This window comes from Heterocephalus glaber, unplaced genomic scaffold, assembly GCF_053883595.1.
Source record: "Heterocephalus glaber isolate CG9 unplaced genomic scaffold, H.glaber_assembly_v1.0 deba00001442, whole genome shotgun sequence".
NCBI lineage: Eukaryota > Metazoa > Chordata > Mammalia > Rodentia > Bathyergidae > Heterocephalus > Heterocephalus glaber.
The window spans coordinates 57,682,452-57,704,239 of NW_028258296.1; the positions used below are offsets into that span (position 1 = coordinate 57,682,452).

At 48.7% G+C, this 21,788-nt stretch overlaps 2 protein-coding genes across 3 annotated transcripts in view; one reads left to right on the forward strand and one right to left on the reverse strand.

Annotated features, from left to right (window-relative positions):
• The window catches only part of LOC106010118 (uncharacterized), a 57,056-nt gene that overhangs the window by 15,084 nt on the left and 20,184 nt on the right, over nucleotides 1–21,788 (forward strand). The window contains exon 1 of one of the 2 annotated variants that reach the window (XM_087213416.1): nucleotides 22–183. The exons of the other annotated variant lie outside the window; for it this stretch is intronic. The gene's annotated coding sequence lies outside the window, so the exon portion shown is untranslated. Of the gene's footprint in view, nucleotides 1–21; nucleotides 184–21,788 lie in introns of those variants that run through there. 2 annotated transcript variants of the gene reach the window in all.
• Nucleotides 12,533–21,764, reverse strand: Selenbp1 (selenium binding protein 1). The gene is made up of 12 exons (XM_004853992.4): nucleotides 21,637–21,764; nucleotides 19,029–19,082; nucleotides 18,804–18,916; nucleotides 18,366–18,551; nucleotides 17,346–17,466; nucleotides 15,510–15,692; nucleotides 15,122–15,300; nucleotides 14,032–14,110; nucleotides 13,822–13,943; nucleotides 13,491–13,583; nucleotides 13,231–13,349; nucleotides 12,533–13,012 (listed from the first exon to the last, which is right to left on the reverse strand). The coding sequence occupies exons 1-12, from the start codon at nucleotides 21,638–21,640 to the stop codon at nucleotides 12,850–12,852; spliced, it is 1,416 nt and encodes a 471-aa protein (XP_004854049.1). The 5' UTR covers nucleotides 21,641–21,764; the 3' UTR covers nucleotides 12,533–12,849.

Here is a 21,788-nt window from a genome sequence, read left to right on the forward strand (position 1 = left end):
CGGACTCCTGGGCTGGGCGGAGGAAGCCCGGCAGGGAGAAGGGGGTCCTGGATTCGGGGCATGTGCACATGGGTGAAGCAGCCGTTGAAAATACAGCCGGCATCTTTTTCTGTTCGCTTCCCATCTCCTATCGCCCCCTCCCTACCTCTGAAGAGTCGCCTTCCAACACAAGCACAAATAAAGGTAAGGCAGGAAGAGAAACTACCTCGTAGCCACCTTCACTCCAGCCCAGCCCCACGGTCCCGGTCCAGCCAGCTCCTGCGTTGCTTTATTTTCCTTTTTCTGAATGGCTGTAGTCGACGCGATCTGCCTGGATACACGAACGACCTGCTTGGTGATTGGTTGTTGCTGCTACCCGGAGACCGAAGGCGCCGGGCTCGCACAGGCGGCTGCTGAAGTCTGCCTGGTAACAGAATCTGATTGGTCAATAGGGGAGGGAAAATCCAAAGTTGGTCTTATTTGAGTCCAGAGGGGGAAGTCCGGATTAGGTTTCAGTTAAAACTGGGGTCCGTAGGGACTGCCGGTCCCAAGAGGTTCTTCTCTTAAAGGAACCGCAGGACGCAAACCCGTGCATGGGTTCCCGTGGAGGTTTCTTGTCTTCTGCCCTCTCCTGTGGTTTCAGTTCGACCTTCGCGCGTCAGCGCTGCCGCAAGAAAATAATAAGTAGATGATAAAGTAACTAGAAAATTATGAGTAATGGCGATGGAGATTCACTATAAACTCTTATAACTCCCCTTTGATGTAAAACAAGTTGAACCATCTCGCCCCTCACAGCCGAACGCAGAAAACCCACGACCACGACCACCAGGCTCTCGGTGGAGGCCTCAGGGCCTCCGCAGCTGCACCACATTAGGCTGAAACCGAGGAACCCATAGTGTTCCCTGGTTTTCCGGGTGTGTTTTATCCCAGGTCTTGCTAGCGCCGCCCCCCGCCCCCCCCCATCGCACTTGCTGGACGCTGGGATTTTGACTCATTCATTCCCCCAGGGGGTGCCAGACCGCACGGGAAACACCCTCTGAGAACTGCATAGGTCAAGGGTTCTTAACGCTCTTAGGACTTTTTAAGGCCACGAATTAGATAAAAGCAGTGGATCCTTTGCCAGGAAAGAGATGCACCTGCAGATTAAGGTTTGCATCCGATTTCAAGAAGGTCACAGACTCCAGATTGACAACCTTCCCCATCACCCCTCCTGCAGTCCTGGGGATTGAACCCAGTGCTTCGCACTGAGCTGTATTTCCCAGGTGTTTCTTTCCCTGCCTCAGCCTCCCAGAGTGCTGGGATTACAGGCACGCACCTGTGCCCCAGCTGACACCCTTTTAAATGGATAGATTTATTTATTTTGTTCTGCATATTGGAGATGTTATACCCCAAATCACATTTGCAGTCCTCATTTCTCCAGGCTCATTATCAACGATGTGCTTTTTGTAAAGAAGGCAGCTGTGGTGTCTGATCTCATCACCAAGGAGGCCCTTTACAGCCTCCATTTCCAAGCTACCAGCTTCTCTGGGTCTGGGAGAACAAGGATAAACTAGTAAGAAGGTATTCTAATAACAGTGAAAATGTGTTTGGTCTTGACTGTCTGTCAGACATCATAACAAACACTAGACACGTCATGTGATGTACACAGTGTAGGTGCTGGTGCTGTTCCTGTCTTTGTTTTACAGATGAGGATGTTTTACAGATGAGGATGCTGAGATTTGGAGAGGCGAAGGGTCCTGTCCACAGCCACAGATAGAGTAAGTGCTGGACTTTGGATCCAGGGACAGGCAGTTTCCTTCAGAGTCCATCTTCTGAACACTGCCCTAGCCTGCATATACACGTTTGCAGTGCTTTTGAATGAATGGGTAGTGGCTGATGGAACCCCCCCACACACACACCTGTGTGAAGGGGAATCCAGGATACAGAATTGGGGTAAATTTTGCTGCTTAAACGTTTGCAAGGAACAGAATAATTGGAAGTTTAAGTGAGAGGAGAGAAAGTATCATAGCTATATAAGGAAGAATATTTTGACAGCTTTATGGAAGGTGAGTTGAGAGGCAGGGGGAGACCAGAGATGGGAAAAACACAGAACTATTTATTCATGCCAGGTATTTTGCTAAGAGCTGGGGATACAAAGCTGAATAAGGCATGGTCTTTTCCCTGAGAAGTAAAAATAACAATTATCCACACTTTGGGAAGGCTGAGGCAAGAGGACTGCAAGTTTGAATCTTGCCTGGACAACTTAGCCAGACCCTGTCTCAAAATAAAAAATAAAAAAGGGCTGGAGATACAGTTCAATCCAAAGGCTCTGGGTTCAATCTCTAGTACCACTAAAAAAAAATCCGATAATTATTATAATAACAAATATTTATTTAGACCTTAATATGTACTGGGTACAGTACTAAGGGTTTCATATATGTTACCTGTTTATCTCACAGCGACTCTCAGGCATTATGATTATCCCATTTTACAGATAAGGAGACTGGGGCATTGAGCGGTTAATAATTTGCCCAAGGTTATTAATTGCCCTAGGCTGTCTAGATTCAGAATTGCACATCGGCACTATTGTATAATAACTACCAACACTGGAAATGAATTTATTAAACAAACACAAAAATATGAACCATAAAAAAATGTTGATAAATTCAGAGACATGAATACTAAAAATTTAATTTTATTTTAAAAATCACTATAAGGCTAGGTATGGTGGCACATAACTATGATCTCAGGACTCAAGAGGCTGAGCCAGGTGGATCTGTGAGACTTTCAAACTAACCTGAGGTACGTAGTGAGTTCAACGTCAGCCTGAGCTGTGTAGTGAGACCCTGCCTCAAGAAAACAAAACAAAAGACACACAAAAAAATCACTATAAGGACTAGGGATTTAGCTCAGTGGTTCAACCACCTGCTTCACAAGTGCACGGTCCTGAGTTCGATCCCTGATACAAAAAAAAGAAAAGAAAAGAAAATCACTATAAGAGGAATACAAAGACAAGGTACAAATTGAGATAAGATATTTTTAAGGCATGTAACTGACAGTTGTTATCTGGAATTTATAAAGACTTTTACAAATAAAAAAGTAAAAAGGTAGCCAAATTTTAAAACATGGTCAGAAGAAATAAACAGGAATTTCATAAAAGAAGCAGAAATGACCCATAAACATAGGAGAGGCTGTGTACTACAATGACCAGAAAAATGGGAATTAAAGCAATAAGATCATTTCAAAGCCAGTGTGTCGGGAACAATGCTACATAACTTTAGGGAGAAATCCTAGTTCTCCTGCCTAGAGGCCAGCTATGGCATTTTGAGACATAATTCCATTTTGGCCCCCAGTCACAACTGAGACCTCAATGATCCGGTGATGCTGTAATGCTCCAGGACAAGATTACAACAGCTGAAGACATCCTGGGAGGAACAAAATCTTCATCTACTCAGTTCCTCATTGTTCTTGGATTGTTACACTTTGTTTATGCCCATGTACTGAACTCTGCAAGTCATTTGTTTCATTTGTTTCTCCCCGATGTACTGAATAAAAGGTGCAGTTAGCTTCGGGCTTTGGTCTTTGCTGCCCAGAGCAGCACTGATCAGACCCAAAGGTCAGCTTCTTCTCAAAAAAAAAAAAAAAAAAAAAAAAAAAGCCCCTAGTTTACCGCATCTTTTATTCAGTAAGTCAGGAGAAACAAATGTAACAAATGTCTCAGGACAGAGAGTTCAGAACATCGGGATAAATAAGGTGTAAGAAATGACTTGCAGAGAGTTCAGTACATAGGCATAAACAAAGTGTAACAATCCAAGAACAATGAGGAACTGAGTAGATGAAGATTTTGTTCCTCCCAGGATGTCTTCAGCTGGTGTAATCTTGTCCTGGAGCATCACAGCATCACCGGATCATTGAGGTCTCAGTTGTGACTTGGGGTCAAAATGGAATTATGTCTCAAAATGCCGTAGCTGCCCTCTAGGCAGGAGAACTAGGATTTTTTTCCCTAAAATTATGTAGCATTGCTCCCAACACCAGTGAATTGGTAAAATTTTTAAATTAGGCAACATTGAGGGTTGGCGTGACTGTGGACTAGCAGCTCTCATCTACTGCTATAGGAGTGTAAATTGTAATGTATAATCATTTTAAAAAGGACTCAATGTTGCTTGCTGAAGTCAATTATGTATCTCAGTATATGTGAATGTCTCAGCAGTCCTATTGTGAGCATCCGCCCTAAAGACACCAGCAGTACCGCCTGCAGTCTCTGTGCTTGCTTTAGCAAAATCTGGAAATGACAAATGTTCAACAGTAGCTTGATAAAAGTTGTGGTGTCTTCATATGCTAGGATGTCACACAGCTATGGAGAGGAATGAGCTACCGCTGCTGCTCTCAGCCACGGAGAGGAAGTTCAGAAACAGAAAGAACTCAGAAGAAAACATACAGTATGCCAGGTGTGGTGGTGCAGGGCTGTAAGCCCATTTAAGCAAGAGGCTGAGGCGGGAGGATCAAAAATTCGAGACCAGCCTGGGCAATTTAGTAAGACCTTGCCTAAAAATAAAAAAATAAAAAAGGCTGGGATTATACCTCAGTGGCAGGACACCCCTGGGTTTAATCCCCAGTCCCTCCCCACCCCCAAAAAACATATGGTGTGGTGCATTTTGTGAATATTTAATGTCAAGGAAAACAGAACCATATATTATTTGTGGATCAATACATATATGGTTAGAATGGGGTAATGAAAAGCAATAAAATTATTACTGTAAAATTAAGGACAGAAGTTACTCATGGTGGGCAAGGGAAAATGGATTTGGGAGCGGTTGTTCCCAGTTGATCTCTTCCATGGTGTCTAATTTAATTTGTTTTCCAAGTGGATAGACAGTCATTTCAATACATTTATCATTTCCTCCTTATAAGTAAGTTTTCTATTTCTTTTTGTTGTTGTATGTTTTGTTTTTGTTTTTTGAGATAGTCTCTAGATGTAGCCCAGGCTGGTCTTGAACTGTTGGCCATTCATCCTCCTGCCTTACCTTCCCAAGCACTGGGATTACAGGCGTGTTTCACCTCAGGCTCTGGTATTTTAACATACCTTCTAACTTTTCTTTTCCTCTATACTCTTATTTATTTATTTGTTTATTTATTCATTTATTTATTCCTGGCACTGGGGATTGAACCAAGGGTCTTAGTACTGATACATCCCTGGCTCATTTTTGAATTTAAAAATTTTTTTTAATTTGAATTTTAAATTTTTAGACAGGGTTTCACTAAGTTGCCAGCTGCCTAGGCTGGGCTCAAATTTGCAATCCTTCTGCCTCAGCCTCCCAGAGTGCTGGGATTATAACCATGCCCAGTTTACAGTTTTATCTGTATTTTTTCCTTTTGCAGTGCTAGGGATTGAACCCAGGGCATTATATACACTAGGTAAGGGCTCTACCACTGAGCTAAACCCCATCCCCTCCGTGCCCATCATATACTTTTATTACATACTAAGCTACCTTGTATAGCTGGAGTTGTTTCTGAGCTTTATACTATTTTGGGGGTGGGGTGGGGTGGGGTGGTACTAGGGATTGAACCTTTACTTGACCGGGTCAAGTACAGGGGTACTTGACTGTTTAGCTATATTGCTAGCCCTTTTTATTTTTTTTAACTTGAGTCAGGGTCTCGGTAAATGGTGGGACTTCAGGTTTCAAGTTTCCTGCCTCATCCTCCCTCAGTGCCGGTGTTACAGGCCATGCCTATTGGACATTATACTCTTTCATTGATTTTATTCCTCTACTCATAATACTGCATACTGGTTTGTTTTGTTTTGTTTTTGAGACAGGGTCTTGTTCTGTAATTCAGGGTAGCCTTGAACTCACTATGTAGCCCAGGCTGGCCTTGAGCTCCTGGTGATCCTCCTGCCTCAGCCTCCGGAGTGCTGGGATTACAGGCATGTGACACCACCAGGCCCACTGTGCGCTGTTTTAAACAATGCAATTATATAGTATATCTTTGTTTTTAGTGTCAAAATTTTTCTGTTATTAGTTTTGTTAATTTAAAAGAAGCTATTCCTGGAGCTGGGGGAGTAGGTCAGTGGTATGGCTCTGTGCTCAACCCCAACACCAGAACACTCCTGTGTGTGTGAGCTTGTAGTTTTCAAATGTGGCCACGAAACATTTCTGGTCCCACACACTATTTCAGATCCTTGTTGCTTCCCTGTTGAGAGGTGGAGCCGAGTTCCGGGACCTTTCTGGGGAGGCAGTGGCATGTGGTGGGGGTGATGTCTCATGGCTTTTGAGTCTAGGTTAGAAGAGGTCACACAGCCCCCTCTTTGCTGCCTAAGTGCGTGTGCCGGACCCCAGCCATGTTGTGAGGGAGCGCGAGCAGGTGCCTGGAAAGCTGTAGTGTAGGTGTCTCATCGGAACCCAGCTGAGGCACAAGTGACAGCCAGCAGGAAAGGCCAGACATGGGAGTAAGGGAGCCTGCCACCTATTCTGCAGCCCCCTGAGCCCTACACAATCTGCAACTTTGTGAGCAAACATAATGTCATTGTTTCAAGCTGCTAAATTTTGTGTTTGTTGTTTGGTGTACTGGGGGTTGAACTCAGGAAGCCCCTAGCTACATCCCAGCCCTTTCTATGTTGAGGTAGAGCCTCACTGAGTTGCCCAGGCTGGTCTTGAACTTGTGATCTTTCTTCCTTAGCCTCCTGAGTAGCTGGATTATAGCCACTGCAGCCAGCTAAGCTTTGCCACGGTTTGTTACATAGCACTGGATAACTGGATCACTAAGCATCTATAGTTAAGTTACTGATGAAGTATCTGCCCATGCTCATTACAACTCACACATACAGGAATTTGTTGTTTGTGTTTTTGGTGTTGGGGTTGAATACAGGACCAGGCACATTCCAGGTAAGTTTTAGAAACCACTTACCAAGTTTTCATTAAAAAAGAATCCTCATCCCTCTGAGATAACATGTTCTGGAAAGTATCCCCCTGTACTCATTCCATGTTCTCACAAACATATGTTCATCTACACAGAGGTTTTTGTTGCTGTTGTGTTTGTTCTTTTTTAAAGTGGTGGTCAGGGGCTGGGAATGTAGTTCAGTGGTAGAGGTCAGTGGTAGAGTTTGATCCTCAGCACTGAAAAAAGTGGGAGAGGGGATCACACTATTGGGATCACATAACTCACAAATAAGTCCTTCCCCACTGAACAATATGTACAACAACTTGTGTGTATTTTTTTTTTTCTGGCTTTGGTTTGGTTTTTTTAGACAGAGTCTCACTATGTAATTCAGGCTGGCCTTGAACTCACTATGTAGTCCATGCTGGCCTCGAACTCTCTGCAATCCTCCTGCCTCAGCCTCCCGAGTGCTGGGATTACAGGCGTGTACCACCACATCTGACTGAGAGGGCTAATCATTCTTAAAGAACCCCTGAAGGGCTGAAGATCTCCCAGTACTTTCTTTGTTCCCCGGGAATGGGGTTCAGCTTTCCTTGGGGTTGCTCTGAGCTCTGCAGACTTGGAACCTTCCCCTCGGCCTCTGGGGCACTGGCCATGGTACTGGGATTTCTACTTGGTGATCGCTGCACTTTCCCCTGGCACACTCTGCTCTGACACCCTTGTTCATCTGGCCTGGTGCTGGTGTACGGGTGTGTGTGAGTGTGTGTGTGTGTGTGTGTGTGTCTGTGAAGCTACAGGCAGAGGGGACAGGGTGGGTACAGCAGCGATTACAGATTGCTGGTACCTGGGTTGTTGATCCCAGGAGGGCTTTGTGAAGCATTTGTTTCTGTGATGGAGAGAGTCAGACATAGAGAGGTTTTCTGTTCAGTTTTTATTTGGAAAATGTTCTCTTTTAAAACATTTTATTGGGGCTGGGGATTTAGCTCAGTGGTTCTGCTGCCTGCCTTGAAAGTGCAAGGTCCCGTGTTCAATCCCTGGTACCAAAGCAAAAACAAAAAAATCCTACATTTTATTGTGTATACTTAAGGTACATATGGGATACATATACATAGAAAGATTGCTATAGTAAAACAACACATCTGTACTCCTCACTTTTTGTTTTGGTGATAACAGCTAAACCTTTAAAAGAATTTTCAAATACACAAAAGAAGGAAGAGGCCCTAGCAAGAGATCCTGGGTTTAATACCCAGTGGTGGCACACACCAGTAATCCCAACACTCAGGAGGCTGAGGCAGGAGGATCCCCAAGAGTTCAAGGCTGGCTTGGAGTATATAATGTACATAGTGAGTTTAAGACCAGCCTAGAATACATAGCAAGATCCTGTGTCTAAACAAACAAAACCTCTAGCCTGCAAAACAAACAAAAGAAGGAAGAATGTCATAATCCTCCACAAACACATACCTGTCATTGTGCTTCAATAATTATCAATATTTGATTATTTTGCTTTACCTGTGCTGTTACCCTACCCTGCGCCAATCTTTTATTTTGGGGCACTGGAGATTGAATCAGGGGCTTCGCACTGAGCTACATCCCCAACTCTTTTTATTTCGCAAGAGAGTCTTCCTGAGTGAATACATTGCTCAGGTTGGGCTCAAATATGTGATCCTCCTGCCTCTGCTTCCCAGAGTGCTGAGACTATAAGTGTGTGCCACTAGGCCTGGCTTCCCGCACCAATCTTGCTTGAGCTTGCTGAATTTTTACTCTGCCTTTTCTTTTTCTTTTTTTTTGGTACTGGGGCTCGAACTCTGGACCTTGCGCTTTTGAGGCAGGCAGCAGAACCACTGAGCTAAATCCCCAGCCCCACTCTGCCTTAATCTTATTTATCTTTGGTAATGACACACTCTCCAGTACCACAGTAGTTGGCAATTGTCATGACAGTGACCAGAAAGAACCTTAAAAGGAGCAGAAAGGGGCTGGAGATTTAGCTCAGTGGTTCTGTCACCTGCCTTGCAAGCACAAGGACCTGAGTTCGATCCCTGGTACCAAAAAAAAAAAAGGGGCAGAAAGTGGGGGTGCCTGAATTCCTGAAAGAAAAAGACACGACTGCCTTCTAATTTTATTAGCCTATCCTTCCCCTTGACTCCTTTTACTCTGTATCTTTTCTTTTGTGTGCGTGTGTTTTGAGACAGAGTCTCTATGTAACCCAGGCTGGCCTCAAACTCACAATCCTCCTGCCTCAGCCTCCCAAGTGCTGGGATTATAGGCATTCACCATCCTGCCTGGTATTTTTCTGCTGGGAGGTTCAAAACAAATCAGGATCAGGGTTGGGGATTTAGCTCAGTGTTTGTGCTGCCTGCCTCGAAAGAGAAAGGTCCAGAGTTCAGTCCCCGGTACCAAAAACAAACAAAGAAACAAAAAAATCAGGATCAACAGAGGCCACATACTGTATTATATTTGGTTTTCATTAATGTGTTTCTCAAATTTTTTTTTGTCTTTTTTTTTTGTACCAGGGATCGAACTCGGGTCCTTGTGCTTGCAAGGAGGGCAGTGGAACCACTGAGCTAAATCCCCAGCCCTTTAATCTATACTTTTCATCTCTCCCAAATTATCTGTTGAGACAGATGGTCATGTGCTCCATAGAACTTTCCTTATTCTTTATGTTTATTATTGCATCTTCTTTTCTTCAGTTTAACAGGTTAAATTCAGGGCCTTCCCACTGAGCTACATTCCCAGCCCTTCTTTTAATTTTTTATTTTGAGAAAGGTTTCAATAAGTTTCTCACGAAGCTGCCCAGGCAGGGCTCCATCCTGTCATTCTGCCTCAGTCTCCCAAAGTGCCAAGGTTACAGGTGTGCACCAGCTCACTTTGATTTTTCTGGCTAGAACACTTGTGCTGCATTGCATACTTTCTACTGCATTTCATTAGGAAGCACAGAATGTGAGATTGTCCCTCTTTTTGTGATGTAAAGGTCGTTTGGTGGGCTGGGGTTTGCCAGTCTGGGTTAGTCTGCCACGGAGTCCTTTTCTAGCCTTCCATTCAGTGGTGTTTGCGTAGGTGACGAGCATGGCCCAGATTTACTTGTCATATAGGTTACAAATCAGTGTTGTTCAGCTGCCACTGTTCCCCTGAATTTACTGGCTGGAACCCTATAAAAAACTTTTTCTTATCACTTCATTACCCCAGGGGAAATTCCTGAGGAAACGCAAGATAAGCACTTCTTTCTTTCCCTTTCTAGTTTCAGCTTTTAGGATACTGAGATGGTATCCAAACATCCTCCAAAGATGACCAATTAGGGTGTCGTGTATCACAGAGTTTGATTTTAACATATTTTATGTATTTCAGTCCTTCTTGGTTATTACTCTTTTTGATCCTCAGATGGCTCCACCTTTGAACGGATGCTCCTTTGTGACCTGTGTTACTCTTTATTTTGAGGTAATTTTAGATTCACATACAGTTGCAAGAAATAATACAGAGAGTCCTCATGTACTCTTCCTCCTCTTCCCCTAGCGGTACATCTTGCATAATTGTAGTGCAATGTAACAACCAGGATCATCGATGCAATCCATCAAACTAACTCAGATTTCACTAGTTGCACACACACTCGTTTGTATGTATTAAGGTCTATGTAATTTGTATTACATTGTAAATTTGGAAAACCACTAGGGCAGTAAGCCAACAATTTCATCATGAAAAGGACTCCTCATGCTGCCCTTTTATAGTACACCCACTGCCCATCCCCACCCCTGGCAATTACTGACCTCTTCTCCAATTGTTTTTTTTCATTTCAGGAGTGTCATATAAATGGAATAACACCATATGTAACCTCCTGAGACTGTCTTTTTCATTCAGTGAAATTCCCTTGAGATCCATCTAAGTTGTTACATATATTGATAATTCATTTGTTTTTGTTACTGAGTACTATTCCGTGGTGTGGACCTAATGCAGTTTGTTTAACCCTTAGCCACCTTTGGTGAAGCTGGTGAAGGACATTTGAGTTGTTTGCAGTTTTATTAACAGGAAACCTGCTCTAAACACTTGTGGGCAGGTTTTTCTGTGAAGATATTTTCACAATTCTCTAGGACAAAGGCCCAAAAGTGCAGTCGCTGGGTCACATGGCAAGTTTGTTTAGTTTTACAAAGAACTGCCAAGCTGTTTTTTACAGCGGTGGCTCCTTTTTTAACATTGATCTCACATCATGGTCGTCGTCTTCATCATCATCATCATCACCACCAATCACCACCACTTTGGTGCTGGGGCATAAACTCAGGGCCCTGAACATGCCAAGCATACCCCTGAGCTACACCTGCAGCTTCATTTTTATTTTTATCCTATCTACTCTGATGGGTGTGTAGGGTCATCATATAGTGTTTTAACTTGCATTTCTGCCATCCCAGCCAGCCTGTCATGCCCTCCAGAAAGCCTCCTTCCCTGACCCTCCAGCAGGGCCTTCTTAATGCTCTTAAAGCTGCTGCCTGCTCTAACCCTAAGAGCACACACCACTTCATGTGTGTGTATGTGTGTGTGTGCGCGTGCATGTGTGGTGCTGGGGATTGGACTGAGGGCCTTGCTCATGCTAGGCAAGGACCCTTCACTGAGCCAGCCCAGGAAGCAGGTAAGGCAGAGGGAGGGAATCAAGACTCCAGCTGAGGTGGATATTTCTGGAAATATGTTTAAAGGCCTCAAAGGGAAAGGAAGTCTGATGCATTTTGAGGGTGGCTGGCCCTTTCTTGGGTTCTTGTATTGTCCCAATGTTTAAATAAAAGATACTTTTGAAGATGACTGAAAAAAAATGTAGCTTAGTGCCTGCATGTTCCTTACTGCTGTCTAAGGTAGAGAATAAAAGGGTCATTGGTTGCTGTTTTAGGGCCCTGGAACTTCCATTAGATTCCTTTTATAAGGAACCAAAGCATTAAAGGACTCATCTCTGATTTGGACAGGGTTCTAAACCACTGTCCAGTGAGGAGACGGGTGCCATGGCCCTGGGGTTAGGTCGTGTCACCCTTGGTGTCCCAGCCCTCCTGCGTGGCCGTGTTTCTGTCTTCCAGTTAGGAGGTGACACTTGGCCTCTCAGCAACAGGAAGTTCCAGTTGTGTCACCCCAGTGGACAAGAGTCACACTGTCCACCTAAGGGCTTTTGGGGCCTCCTGTGTGTGAAGGTGCACCTTGCAGTCTCTTAGGGCTGGTGAATGATATTTTAGATTGTTTAAAAGAAAGTATGAATTTTTTTTAAAGTGTGGGGGAAACCCCCCCCCCCGGCATGCCTCTGGTCTCCTCCTGGCAGTCACTCTCAACATCTTTAGGTTCTGTCTGACCATAAAACTGAGATTTTGACTTGGCACAGTGGCACACAGCTATAATCCCAGCACTTGGTATAGGAGGAACTAAAGTAGGATAATCACAAGTTCAAGCCCAGTCTGGCTAACTTAGCAATTTAGTAGTCCATGTCTCAAAAAAAGGGCTGGGGATGTAGCTCAGTATATGTGTGCAAAGGCCCTGAGATCCATCCCCATACAAGAGAGAAAGGGAGACAGAGACAGAGAGAGAAAAGGAAGGAAGGGAGGGAGGAAATGAAACTCTGGCATCATTAGCATCTCATAGAGTTTTTGGTGTAAACTAGCTGTGGTAACACCCCGGAGTCCTCCTTAGTCCTCCAATCAGCAGAAAGGGAGTCACGTACTCCCAAAAAACAAGTGATCTGAGAATAGGTTCACTAGTTTATTTCTTGGTGCTTCCAAGAGCTTATATAAAAGTCAGCACAGGGGCTTGGGATTTAGCTCAGTGGCGCTGTGCCTCCCTTGCAAGCACAAGGTCCTGAGCTCGATCCCCAATACCAGAAAAAGAAAAAAAAAATCAGCACAGTGAGCAGCAAACAACAGTGGCCAAGAGAGGGAAGTCCCACTCAGTTTGTTTCAGTGGTCTCAGTCTGGCTTTAGCGGGACAAACTGCCATGGGTCAGGGCCAGGAGAAGGCAAAGGGAAGCCAGGGCTCCGCACGCAGGCGGGTTCTGAGGGGTGGACTTCAGATCCAGATGTCAGAGGTGCAGTCACCCCCTGGGTAGCGCATCTCATGGGCCAGGGCTGGGCCGAGGGGCTCCTTCCCAAAGTCCACCAGGAAGTTGGGGTTCAGCTTCAGCCCTCCCCTCTCTGTGTCAACATCGACCTGCAGCATCACTGAGCCTTCCCTGGCAGAAAAGGGGACGGCGGTGAGGGAAAGGTCAGAGGTGGCCACCCGCCCTTCCAAGAGTCTGTGACTGTGGGGTGGGCTCCTGAGGAGGCAGCAGGGTCTAAGTGCGCTGGGTGTGTGGCTGGGTACAGGCAGGGCCTCCTGGGAGCCCAGACAGCCACACAACCCTGGGGAGAAGGAGGTGGGAGCACCGAGCCCAGGGAGTCTGTGTCTTACCTGATGAGATCTGGGTAAAACTGCTTGTCCCAGGCACTGTACAGTGATGTGGTGACATAGAGACGCTTCCCATCAAGGCTCAGCTGGATCATCTGAGGGCCTCCGGCCACCCGTTTTCCCTTGGAGAAAGTGGGGATTAGGTCCTAGGAAATCCTACACCCAGATCCTAGCAGGGGACTGCAGGTACCGCCCAAAGGCCAAAAGCATGCTCCTGTGCTGGCCCCTCCCCATCCCTGAGCCCGCATCTGAGGGGGCCACACCTTGACCACCAGGGGATCCGGCTGGCACTTGAGCTCCTGGTCCTCCAGCACTTGCACGGGGCCTCCCTTAACAATGCTGCCGCCCAGGAAGATCTGGGTGGGGGGGTGCAGAGGACAAGAGCCAGTGAGGAGGAGGGGAGCAGCTTGCCTGCCAGGGCCTCACTCCGGGGCACGTTTGTTCCCACACCCCGCCATGGCTCCCCCAGGCTGAGCCCGCACCATCCTGTGCCCATGTTTTTGCTTTTCCTGCTCCTCCCAGCTACTCCACAGCCTCCACCCCATCCCCAGAGCCTCTCCTTCCTCCCTCTTCTCATCGTGCCAGGACACCCACCTGTCCGGTGAGGCGGGGTCTCTGAGGGTCAGAGACATCGTACTGCCGCACATCCCCATGCAGCCAGTTGCTGAAGTAGAGAAATCGGTCGTCCAGGGACAGCAGGATGTCAGTGATCAAGCCTGGGGGTGTGGGTTCAGAGGCTGTAAGGACTCTTGGTTCCCAACCAGGAGTCAACCTCCCAATTTGCTTCCTTCTATCTGCACTCACCCGGCATCTCAGGCAGCATCCAGCCCGTCACTTTCTTGGGGGGCACCTGGATCACCTTCTCCACCGACCAGGTAGCTGCCTACACGGGGAGTGGAGGGTGAGGTTAAGAGGCCGAGAGGTGAGCCTGTGGGTTGGGGCTGAGAGGGACAGAGCACTGGGGATTGAACTCAGGGCCTTCACGCTGAGCTGCATCCCCAGTCCTTTATTATTTTGAGACAGGATCTTGTTCAGTTGCTAAGTTGCTCAGGCTGGGTTCAAACTTGGGGTCCTCCTCCCTCGGCCTTCCGGAGTACGGGATTACAAGTGTGTAGCACTGTGCCACTTCTTGCCACTGAGGTCTGCCTCCCTGCCTGGGCCTTCAGACCATGGTGGTGTCAGCCTCACTGCTGCATTCCCAGCACCTAGTATAGTGCCCAACACAGAAGTTCACTGCATAGTTTTTTGATTTCTTTTGTTTTGTCCTGGGGATCAAACTCGGGGGTGCTCTACCACTGAGCTACATCTCCAGCCCCATTCATTCATTCATTCATTCATTGACAAGGTCTTTGCTAAGTTACCCAGGCAGGACTTGGACGTGTGATCTTCCTGCCTCAGCCATTCTAAGTTGTGGGATAACACGTGGGTGCCACCACACCCGACTCTAAATAATTTTTGAATGTAAGGATAAATATGTTCCGTTAGGTCCAAGAGTGCTATGGTTTAAATGTTTCCACCAAAACCATGTTGAAATTTAATCCCTGGTGCAAGGTATTAAGAGGTGGAACCCCACGAGTGGGTTGATGGGCTGATGTAAAAGCCAGTTCGGCTCCGCCTGTTGTACATATCCCTCGCTGCAGAGTGCTGACCAGCGGGAAAGCCCTCCCCAGATGCCACCCCTCACACCCAGACCTCCTGCCCTCCAGACCCATGAACTAAATTACCCTGTTTGTGCTAGGCAGTATTAGCAAAAGAAAACAGACCCCCCACAAGGTGGAAATTAGCTGAGCACGGAGAAGAGAGAGGCAGGGTATGTAAGCATCATCCTGGAAGCAGGGGCACAGGTGTGGACAAGGGAGCTGGGGGTGGGTTGAGGCTGGAGGGCACAGGTTACCTTGTTCTGGTAGAAACGCTGGATGCTGGAGCTGAGGGCACAGCCCACAAAGCCCTCATTGGCATCTGGGTCATGCAGGAAGCGGACCTCCAGGGGAATGAGCCCATCCTTCATGGGCAGGGTCTGTATGAGCTCATGACGCTGCCAGTCCCATATGTGCAACTTGCTCCCGTACAGCCCTGAGTGGGTGGGTGGAGGGTGGCTCAGACGGGGGGTGTGGGGTGGGGGTTCTGGGCCCTGGGCTAGGGCAGAAGGGATGCTGAGCAGGCTTGAGCACTCAGCAAGTCCTGTACCATAACCCAGAGAATCTGGGCACCACTGAGGGGAGGAAATGGGGCTGCAGATTTGGAGGAGGGTCTGGAGCAGAAAGCACACGGGGGATTCTCACCGTCCTTCACATGAGCAGGGTTGAAGCCATCTTTGAAGACATTGGGAGCTGCCCATTCAGTGCTGATCATGACATTGTGTCGAGGCTGGTACCAGAAGTCATAGCCCATGGGCGCAGCACTCCTGGGCCTCTCCCACGTCCCCTTCACCTGGAAAGTCTCCCCATCCAGCAGCACGAAGCCGCCTGGGTGGGAAAGACAGGAGGGTGTCAGGCAGAGACACTACTGGACCAGCGCTCACCTAGGGCAGGGCCCAGGGCCTCTAACTCCATGGCCTGTCCCCCACAGCCGCCAGCTCCTTAAATGTAAGGGTCCGAAAGGTCGCTCCTAGGAAAGGCCAGGGGGAGCTGGGCCTCCCACTCCTCTTTCTCTGGGCAGCAGGGGACATTTTCTCTTTGCACCAGGAGATCTTTAGGGACTAAGTAACCCACGCTTCTCTTGCCCAGTTCCCACAGTCAGAGCGGGGTTCCTTGTAGAGTCTAAGCTCCATGCTGCTCACCACAAATTTTTAAACAGAGCAGACAAATTCTATTTATTTGTCCTTAGGCCTGAATGCTGTTATGGTTCAGATCTAGAACGTCCCCCAAACTCTCGGGTGCTCAGAGGCCAGGCTTTTGGAAAGAGCCTGAGTCACGGGGGTGCTGTACAGATGGCTCAGCACTGGAGGTGCTGTTGGGGGTGGGCCCCGCACGGTGGCAGGAGCAGCAGCCCCCCAGCTCTGCTTCCTTCCTGGCCACTGGGCTGTGTGCGGCTTTCCCTGGCCAGGCCCTTCCACCACGTTCTCCCTGCCTTGGGGCCGGCCCACTCTGAAAGAGGATCAAATCCTCTAATAACCATGAGCCAAAATAAATCTGTCCTCCTCTAAATTGTAGGTGTTGGGTATTTTGTCCCAGTGATGAGAAAGTGACTAAGAAAAATGCTTTGCCGAGTAGGACCCCTTGACCCATCATTGCAAACACAACCAGATCTCTACTCTCAAGTGGTACTAAGTCCAGGACAGCCCACCGCCTGGACAACGCAGTCAGGTGGGTCTAGTACGGTACTCTTAGCTGGATTAATTGATTGCCCCCCCCCAGGCCCTTTGATGAAGGATTCTGATGACATGAGTGAGGCAGCACAGACAGGTGATTAGGACATAGACGCCGGAGCCAGATTGCTGGATTTGAGTTCCAGCTTTGTGAGTTACGAGCTGTGTGGCCTTGGGTAAGTCACTTAACCAATCTGTACCGGAGCTTTCTCATCTACAAACAGGGGTCATAGTAGTACCAACCTCACAGGTTATGGCCGACACACATAGACATTTTATAAGTGTTAGCTTTGGTTACCATAAATGAGATGGCAAATATGAAAGACTGTGAGATTTGCTCACTCATTCACAGTGGCTGATATTAAATGAACATACTTTCTGAGGCCACATCTCTGCTCACATTCCTCATGGCAGACTGTGCTGACTATACCTTTTTTTGGTGGTGGTAGAACTGGGGATTGAACCCAGGGCTTCTACACTGAGCTTTCATTTTTAATTTTGAGACAGGATCTTTCTGTAAGTTGTCCAGGCTGGGCTTGAACTTGGGATCCTCCTGCCTTAGCCTCCCAGAGGGCTAGGATCAGAGGCATGAGCTACCACACCAGCTCTGGCTGTACCTTTTAACTAAACTCACAGTTAAGGGTCAACATCACGGTAATAATTGATACAACTGAAGTCGCTCAGTCACACTTTAAATACTGGCTGCGCTCCGCTGGTTCTGCATCCCACTGCTCGCAGACTCGGATCTGCTCCCCCGTGGACACATGCTTCCCATATTCCCAAGCTGCGAGCACACAGTGCCAATAGGTACCTTTGGCATTGCCTTTGGGGTCTCCCAGAGAGCTGATCATCACTTCCCCACTGGGCAGGCAGTGGCTGGTGTGGAGATTGCCCAGGTTGCACTTGGCATGGACTTCCTGGGGCTCGATGACCTGGAGAGAGGCAGAGAACGGGGTCAGAACTCTCCCGCGCTGGGGTTCCCACTGCCTCCCTCTATACCCCTACTGTATATGCTGCCTCATCCTCTCAGCTTCATCACTCAGTCACAACTCTCTTTGCAGGAATATGGCAAAGACTCAGTCTGGGAGCTTCTATAAGCAGCAAGGGAAAGTGAAAGACACTGCCAATTACCCCACCCCAGGCAGAAAGCATCCCTTCTGCCACCCACCTCTGTCCCGAAGGCACCAGCTCCTCCAGGGCTGGGCCCGTGCCACTGTTGGCTTTGATTCCCCAGCAGGCAGCACGAGTGTCTGGCACCAGGAGGGTACAGAGCCACGTGTAGAGAGGAAGGATTGTAGGTTCCTGCTTAAGGGAAGCCCTGAGCGTGCAGCTGGTGGGGGTAATTGGTTCCCTCAGCCTCTCACAGGGAAACAGGAAGCCTCTTCCTTCGTGCCCTGGGTCAAGATGCTGCATGGTGAAAGCTCAGCATGCCTAGTAACCCTTTGATTTTGTGTGTGTGTGTGTGTGTGTGTGTGTGTATGTGTGTGGCATTGGGGATCAAACCCAGGGCTTTGGCATTGAGTTACATCCCCAGTCCTTTAAAAAAATTATTACTTTTTTTTTAAATTTTAAGACAGGGTCTCACTAAGTCACTGAGTTCCCCAGCCTGGGCTCAAACTTGTGATCCTCCTGCTTCAGCCTCCCAGAGTGCTGGGATTAGAGGTGTGCACCACCACACCGGGCTGGTAACCCTTTCTGAAGTCTGACCTCCCTCCCTGCTCCTAAGTTGCATCCTGCACAGGTGGAGGCAGCAGTTTAGGGGCAGCGTCTTGCCTGTAGGCTGTTGGGGTGCCAGGTACATTATGGTCTCCCTGGCAAGGGAAGGACGTGCCTTGTGCAGCTTTGGGGCGCGTGACTGAGAGCCCACATCAACCACGTAGATGCGAGAGGAGATAAGACAGGGCAGCATCAGCTTTGTGCGTGACTTGGTGCTGTCCCCGAAGCAGCTGCTGCAGGTGTTCCATCCTGAGTGGTGCAGCTCATCCTTCAGGTAGGGCATGGGCAGCCGGTGGATGACCTAGGATGAAAGGGAGAAGCGGTGGTACTTGCCCGGCCCTGCTTCTGTGCACCCCTGTGGACTCATGGGGGTTTGCTATCCCTGCACAGGCTGGATTTCAGCCCTTGTCTCATCCTGCAGGAAGGTGGTTACCTTGTTCACGCGTACAGCCATACCCAGGGAGGACAAAAGAGGATGGAGTTAGGGAAAAGAAGCGCAGAAGCCAGGACTGAGGAGTCTCAGGGGTACACCAGTGCCCACACCCTGCCTCACCTGGCAGTACTGGGGAGAGTTGGGGTCAATGTCCACAGTGGCCAGATAGTCTGGGGCCTCGGTGCCTGTGTTTCGGTAAATGCAGGGCAGGTAGATAATCTCCTCCCGGGGTCCTGTTGGGTAGAAACCAGGCAGTGGGGATGGTGGGGTAGGCAGGAATGGGGTGTCTGAGGGCTGAGGTCCCCACCCCTACCACCCACCAGTTCTCAGACATTGGGCAGTTACCTTTCATGGCCTCCCGAGGGCTAGGGTAGCCAGGGCCACATTTACACTTCGTAGCTGTGGAAATAAGAGGGTGTGCTGGCTGGAGCTCGCTCTGAGGGGCTGGAGGCTCCCCCCTCCAGCCTGTGACACACACCTGGCCCACATACACCTGGCCAGCTTGGACTGTCCAGGGCCCACCCAACCTCCCTGCTGCCCTGTCCTCCAGGTCCCTCACAGTACCATGAGCATGGGGTTGGGGCAGGAAGACCTGAGGGGAAAGACCATCCAGCAGGCCCCAGGGGTAGGGTTCGAGTGAGAGAGGCAGAGGCTGCCTGGTGCGGTAGTTGTGACAGGGACATAGGGCCCAGCCTCAGGCCAGTGGACTAACTATAGGAACCTGGGTTGATCGTATAACCTTCAGGCCTCCATTTCCACTTCGTCTATAAAAGGGGGATAATAAGAACACCAGCAGGGCTTTTATGAGACATAAACAAAGGGGTGCAGTCACCATGCAGCTTTGTGCTGCCTGGTGGGAGCCCAGAAACCCTGGCTGTTCTGGAAGAGCAGCAGCCAGGGAGTGAAGATGATTATGCACCCCTTCCAGCAGGGATCAGGCCACTTCCTGCTTTCCTCTCCTGGCCCTCCTCCAGGGTGCTGACCACAGCCTGGATTACACAACCAGTCCAGAGGAGGGAGAGGAGGTGGGAGCTCAGGCTGCTACCAGCTGGAGGACCTTAGGCCAGTATGACCCCCTGTGGCTGTAGGAAGTGGCCCTGCTGGACACTGAAGTCTTATAAGAGAGGACCATGGTCACCTCTGGGAAGAACAGCGGCCAGGACCCCAGCACCAGTTTGGGGCTGGGCAGGAGGAAGAGTTGCAAAGCAACCCAGAGGGAGACTGCAGGCTGGAAGAAATCCTGGAATGGAATTCACAATACTGGGTACCTCCTCCACCCTGTGTGTGTGTGTGTGTGTGTATGTGTGTGTGTGTGTCTGCAGATGAGAAGCCAGGAGTATCCAGAGTCCAGCCTTACGGGTCTCCGGGACCCTGACATGTAGGAGTCCAAAAACCACCACTCTGGGAGGCTGGGACAGGAGGATTACAAATTTGAGCCAAGCTTGTGCAATTTAAGAAGACCCTGTCTCAAAATTAAAACAAAAAGGTACTGGGGATGTGGCTCAGTGGGAGACCCTGGGTTCAAGCTTCAGTACCTAAAAAATTTTCTAAAATTCTTAACCTGGTTTCACTTTCCAGATTGACATCCCCACTTTCTCCCATTCATTTGCCAAAGGAGGAAATAACAATATCCTACCCACCTCTTAAGGTAGATTCACAGGTCAAATAACATAGTCATACTTCTAAGTGAAGAAAGATAAAAAATACAAAAGAAGTGCATAGAAATATGGGTAAATAAGACAGTGTGTGCAGAAGTCCTTCAGAAGGCTGAAATAAAGGTCAGATAAATATGGGTAGGGCTGTCAGAGGTAGGAGAGCACCAGGCAGTGGTGGGTGCCCTGAGGGAAGGCTGTGGTGAGAAAGGGTGTGAGGTGCGGTACAAAGGAATTAAAGAGACTTGCTTTGCTGTACAACCAAGTTGTGCCAGGGCTTGGCACAGGATACCAGGGGGAGGGGAAGGAGGTTGCTGGACACGGAAGGGAAGGGGATTCACAAAATCTGAGACATCAAGATAGACACGCAGAACTGGGGATTTAGCTCAATGGCACCATGCCTGCCTCACAAGCATAAGGTCCTGAGTTCGATCCCTGGTACAAAAAAAAAAAAAAAGATATGAAGCCAGGAGTGGTGGCATATGCCTAGAATGCCAACACTCTGGGAGGCTGAGGCAGGAGAATCATGAGTTTGAGCCCAGCCTGGGCGACTTAGGGACTTAGGAAGACCTCATCTCAAAATTTAAAAATAAAGGGTTGAGGGTGCGGCTCAGTGTGAAGGCCCTGAGGTCCTTACCGCACAACCCTCTCCCCGAACAAAACAAAACACTATAAAGCCAAAGACACCGAGAGAGAAGTGAAAAAGATGTGGCTGGTTCCACCGCATCAGCCCAGCCCTGCTCTGTCTAACCCCAACATTTCCCGTGGTCAGGCCCGCAGGCCACTCTGGCTGTGGGGAGCAGAGCTTCTCTTTCTGGGAGTGCTCTCCTAATTGAAGCATTTCAAGCAAGGCCGCTGAGCATGTTGGGTTTGAGGTGAACCTGGGGTCCCCCAGGTCGCTCTCCTATGCCAGGGTGGTAACAGGGCATCGTGCTAGCCCAGGTAGAAGCTAGCTCCAAGAGGCAACTTCGCGCCTGTAGACTTCAGCCTGACACGCAGGAGCCCGCAGACGGAGGAGCAGGAGGGCTGAGGGACAGAGGGAGGCACGAAACAGGTCCGTAATGAGAGAGTGCGGGGTCCTGACTCCCCTCCCAAGGAGACTGGCTGTGTGCTGGGGGTGCGCGTGTGAGTGTGAGTGTGTGTGCGTGCGTGCATGCAGGGAAGGGACAATGAAGAGACCAATCCTCCCTCACCTAACTGCCAATCCCCCAGTTTGGAGCCATTTCCTGCAGAGGAGACCCTCTAAATGAGCGCCACTTGAGGAGTGCGCAGTGCACGGCTGGGGAAGGCCCCGTGCTTACCCATGCTGCTGGCAAGTACACTTTGGACCTGACGGGGTGGCAGGAGTGGGCAGAGGCAGGCGGAGCGGGAACTGCGCGAGGTCAGGCAGCTGTGCAGGCAGGGGCAGAGGGAGGGAATTTATGCAGCCAATCGGGCCCGGGGGCGGGGCCGG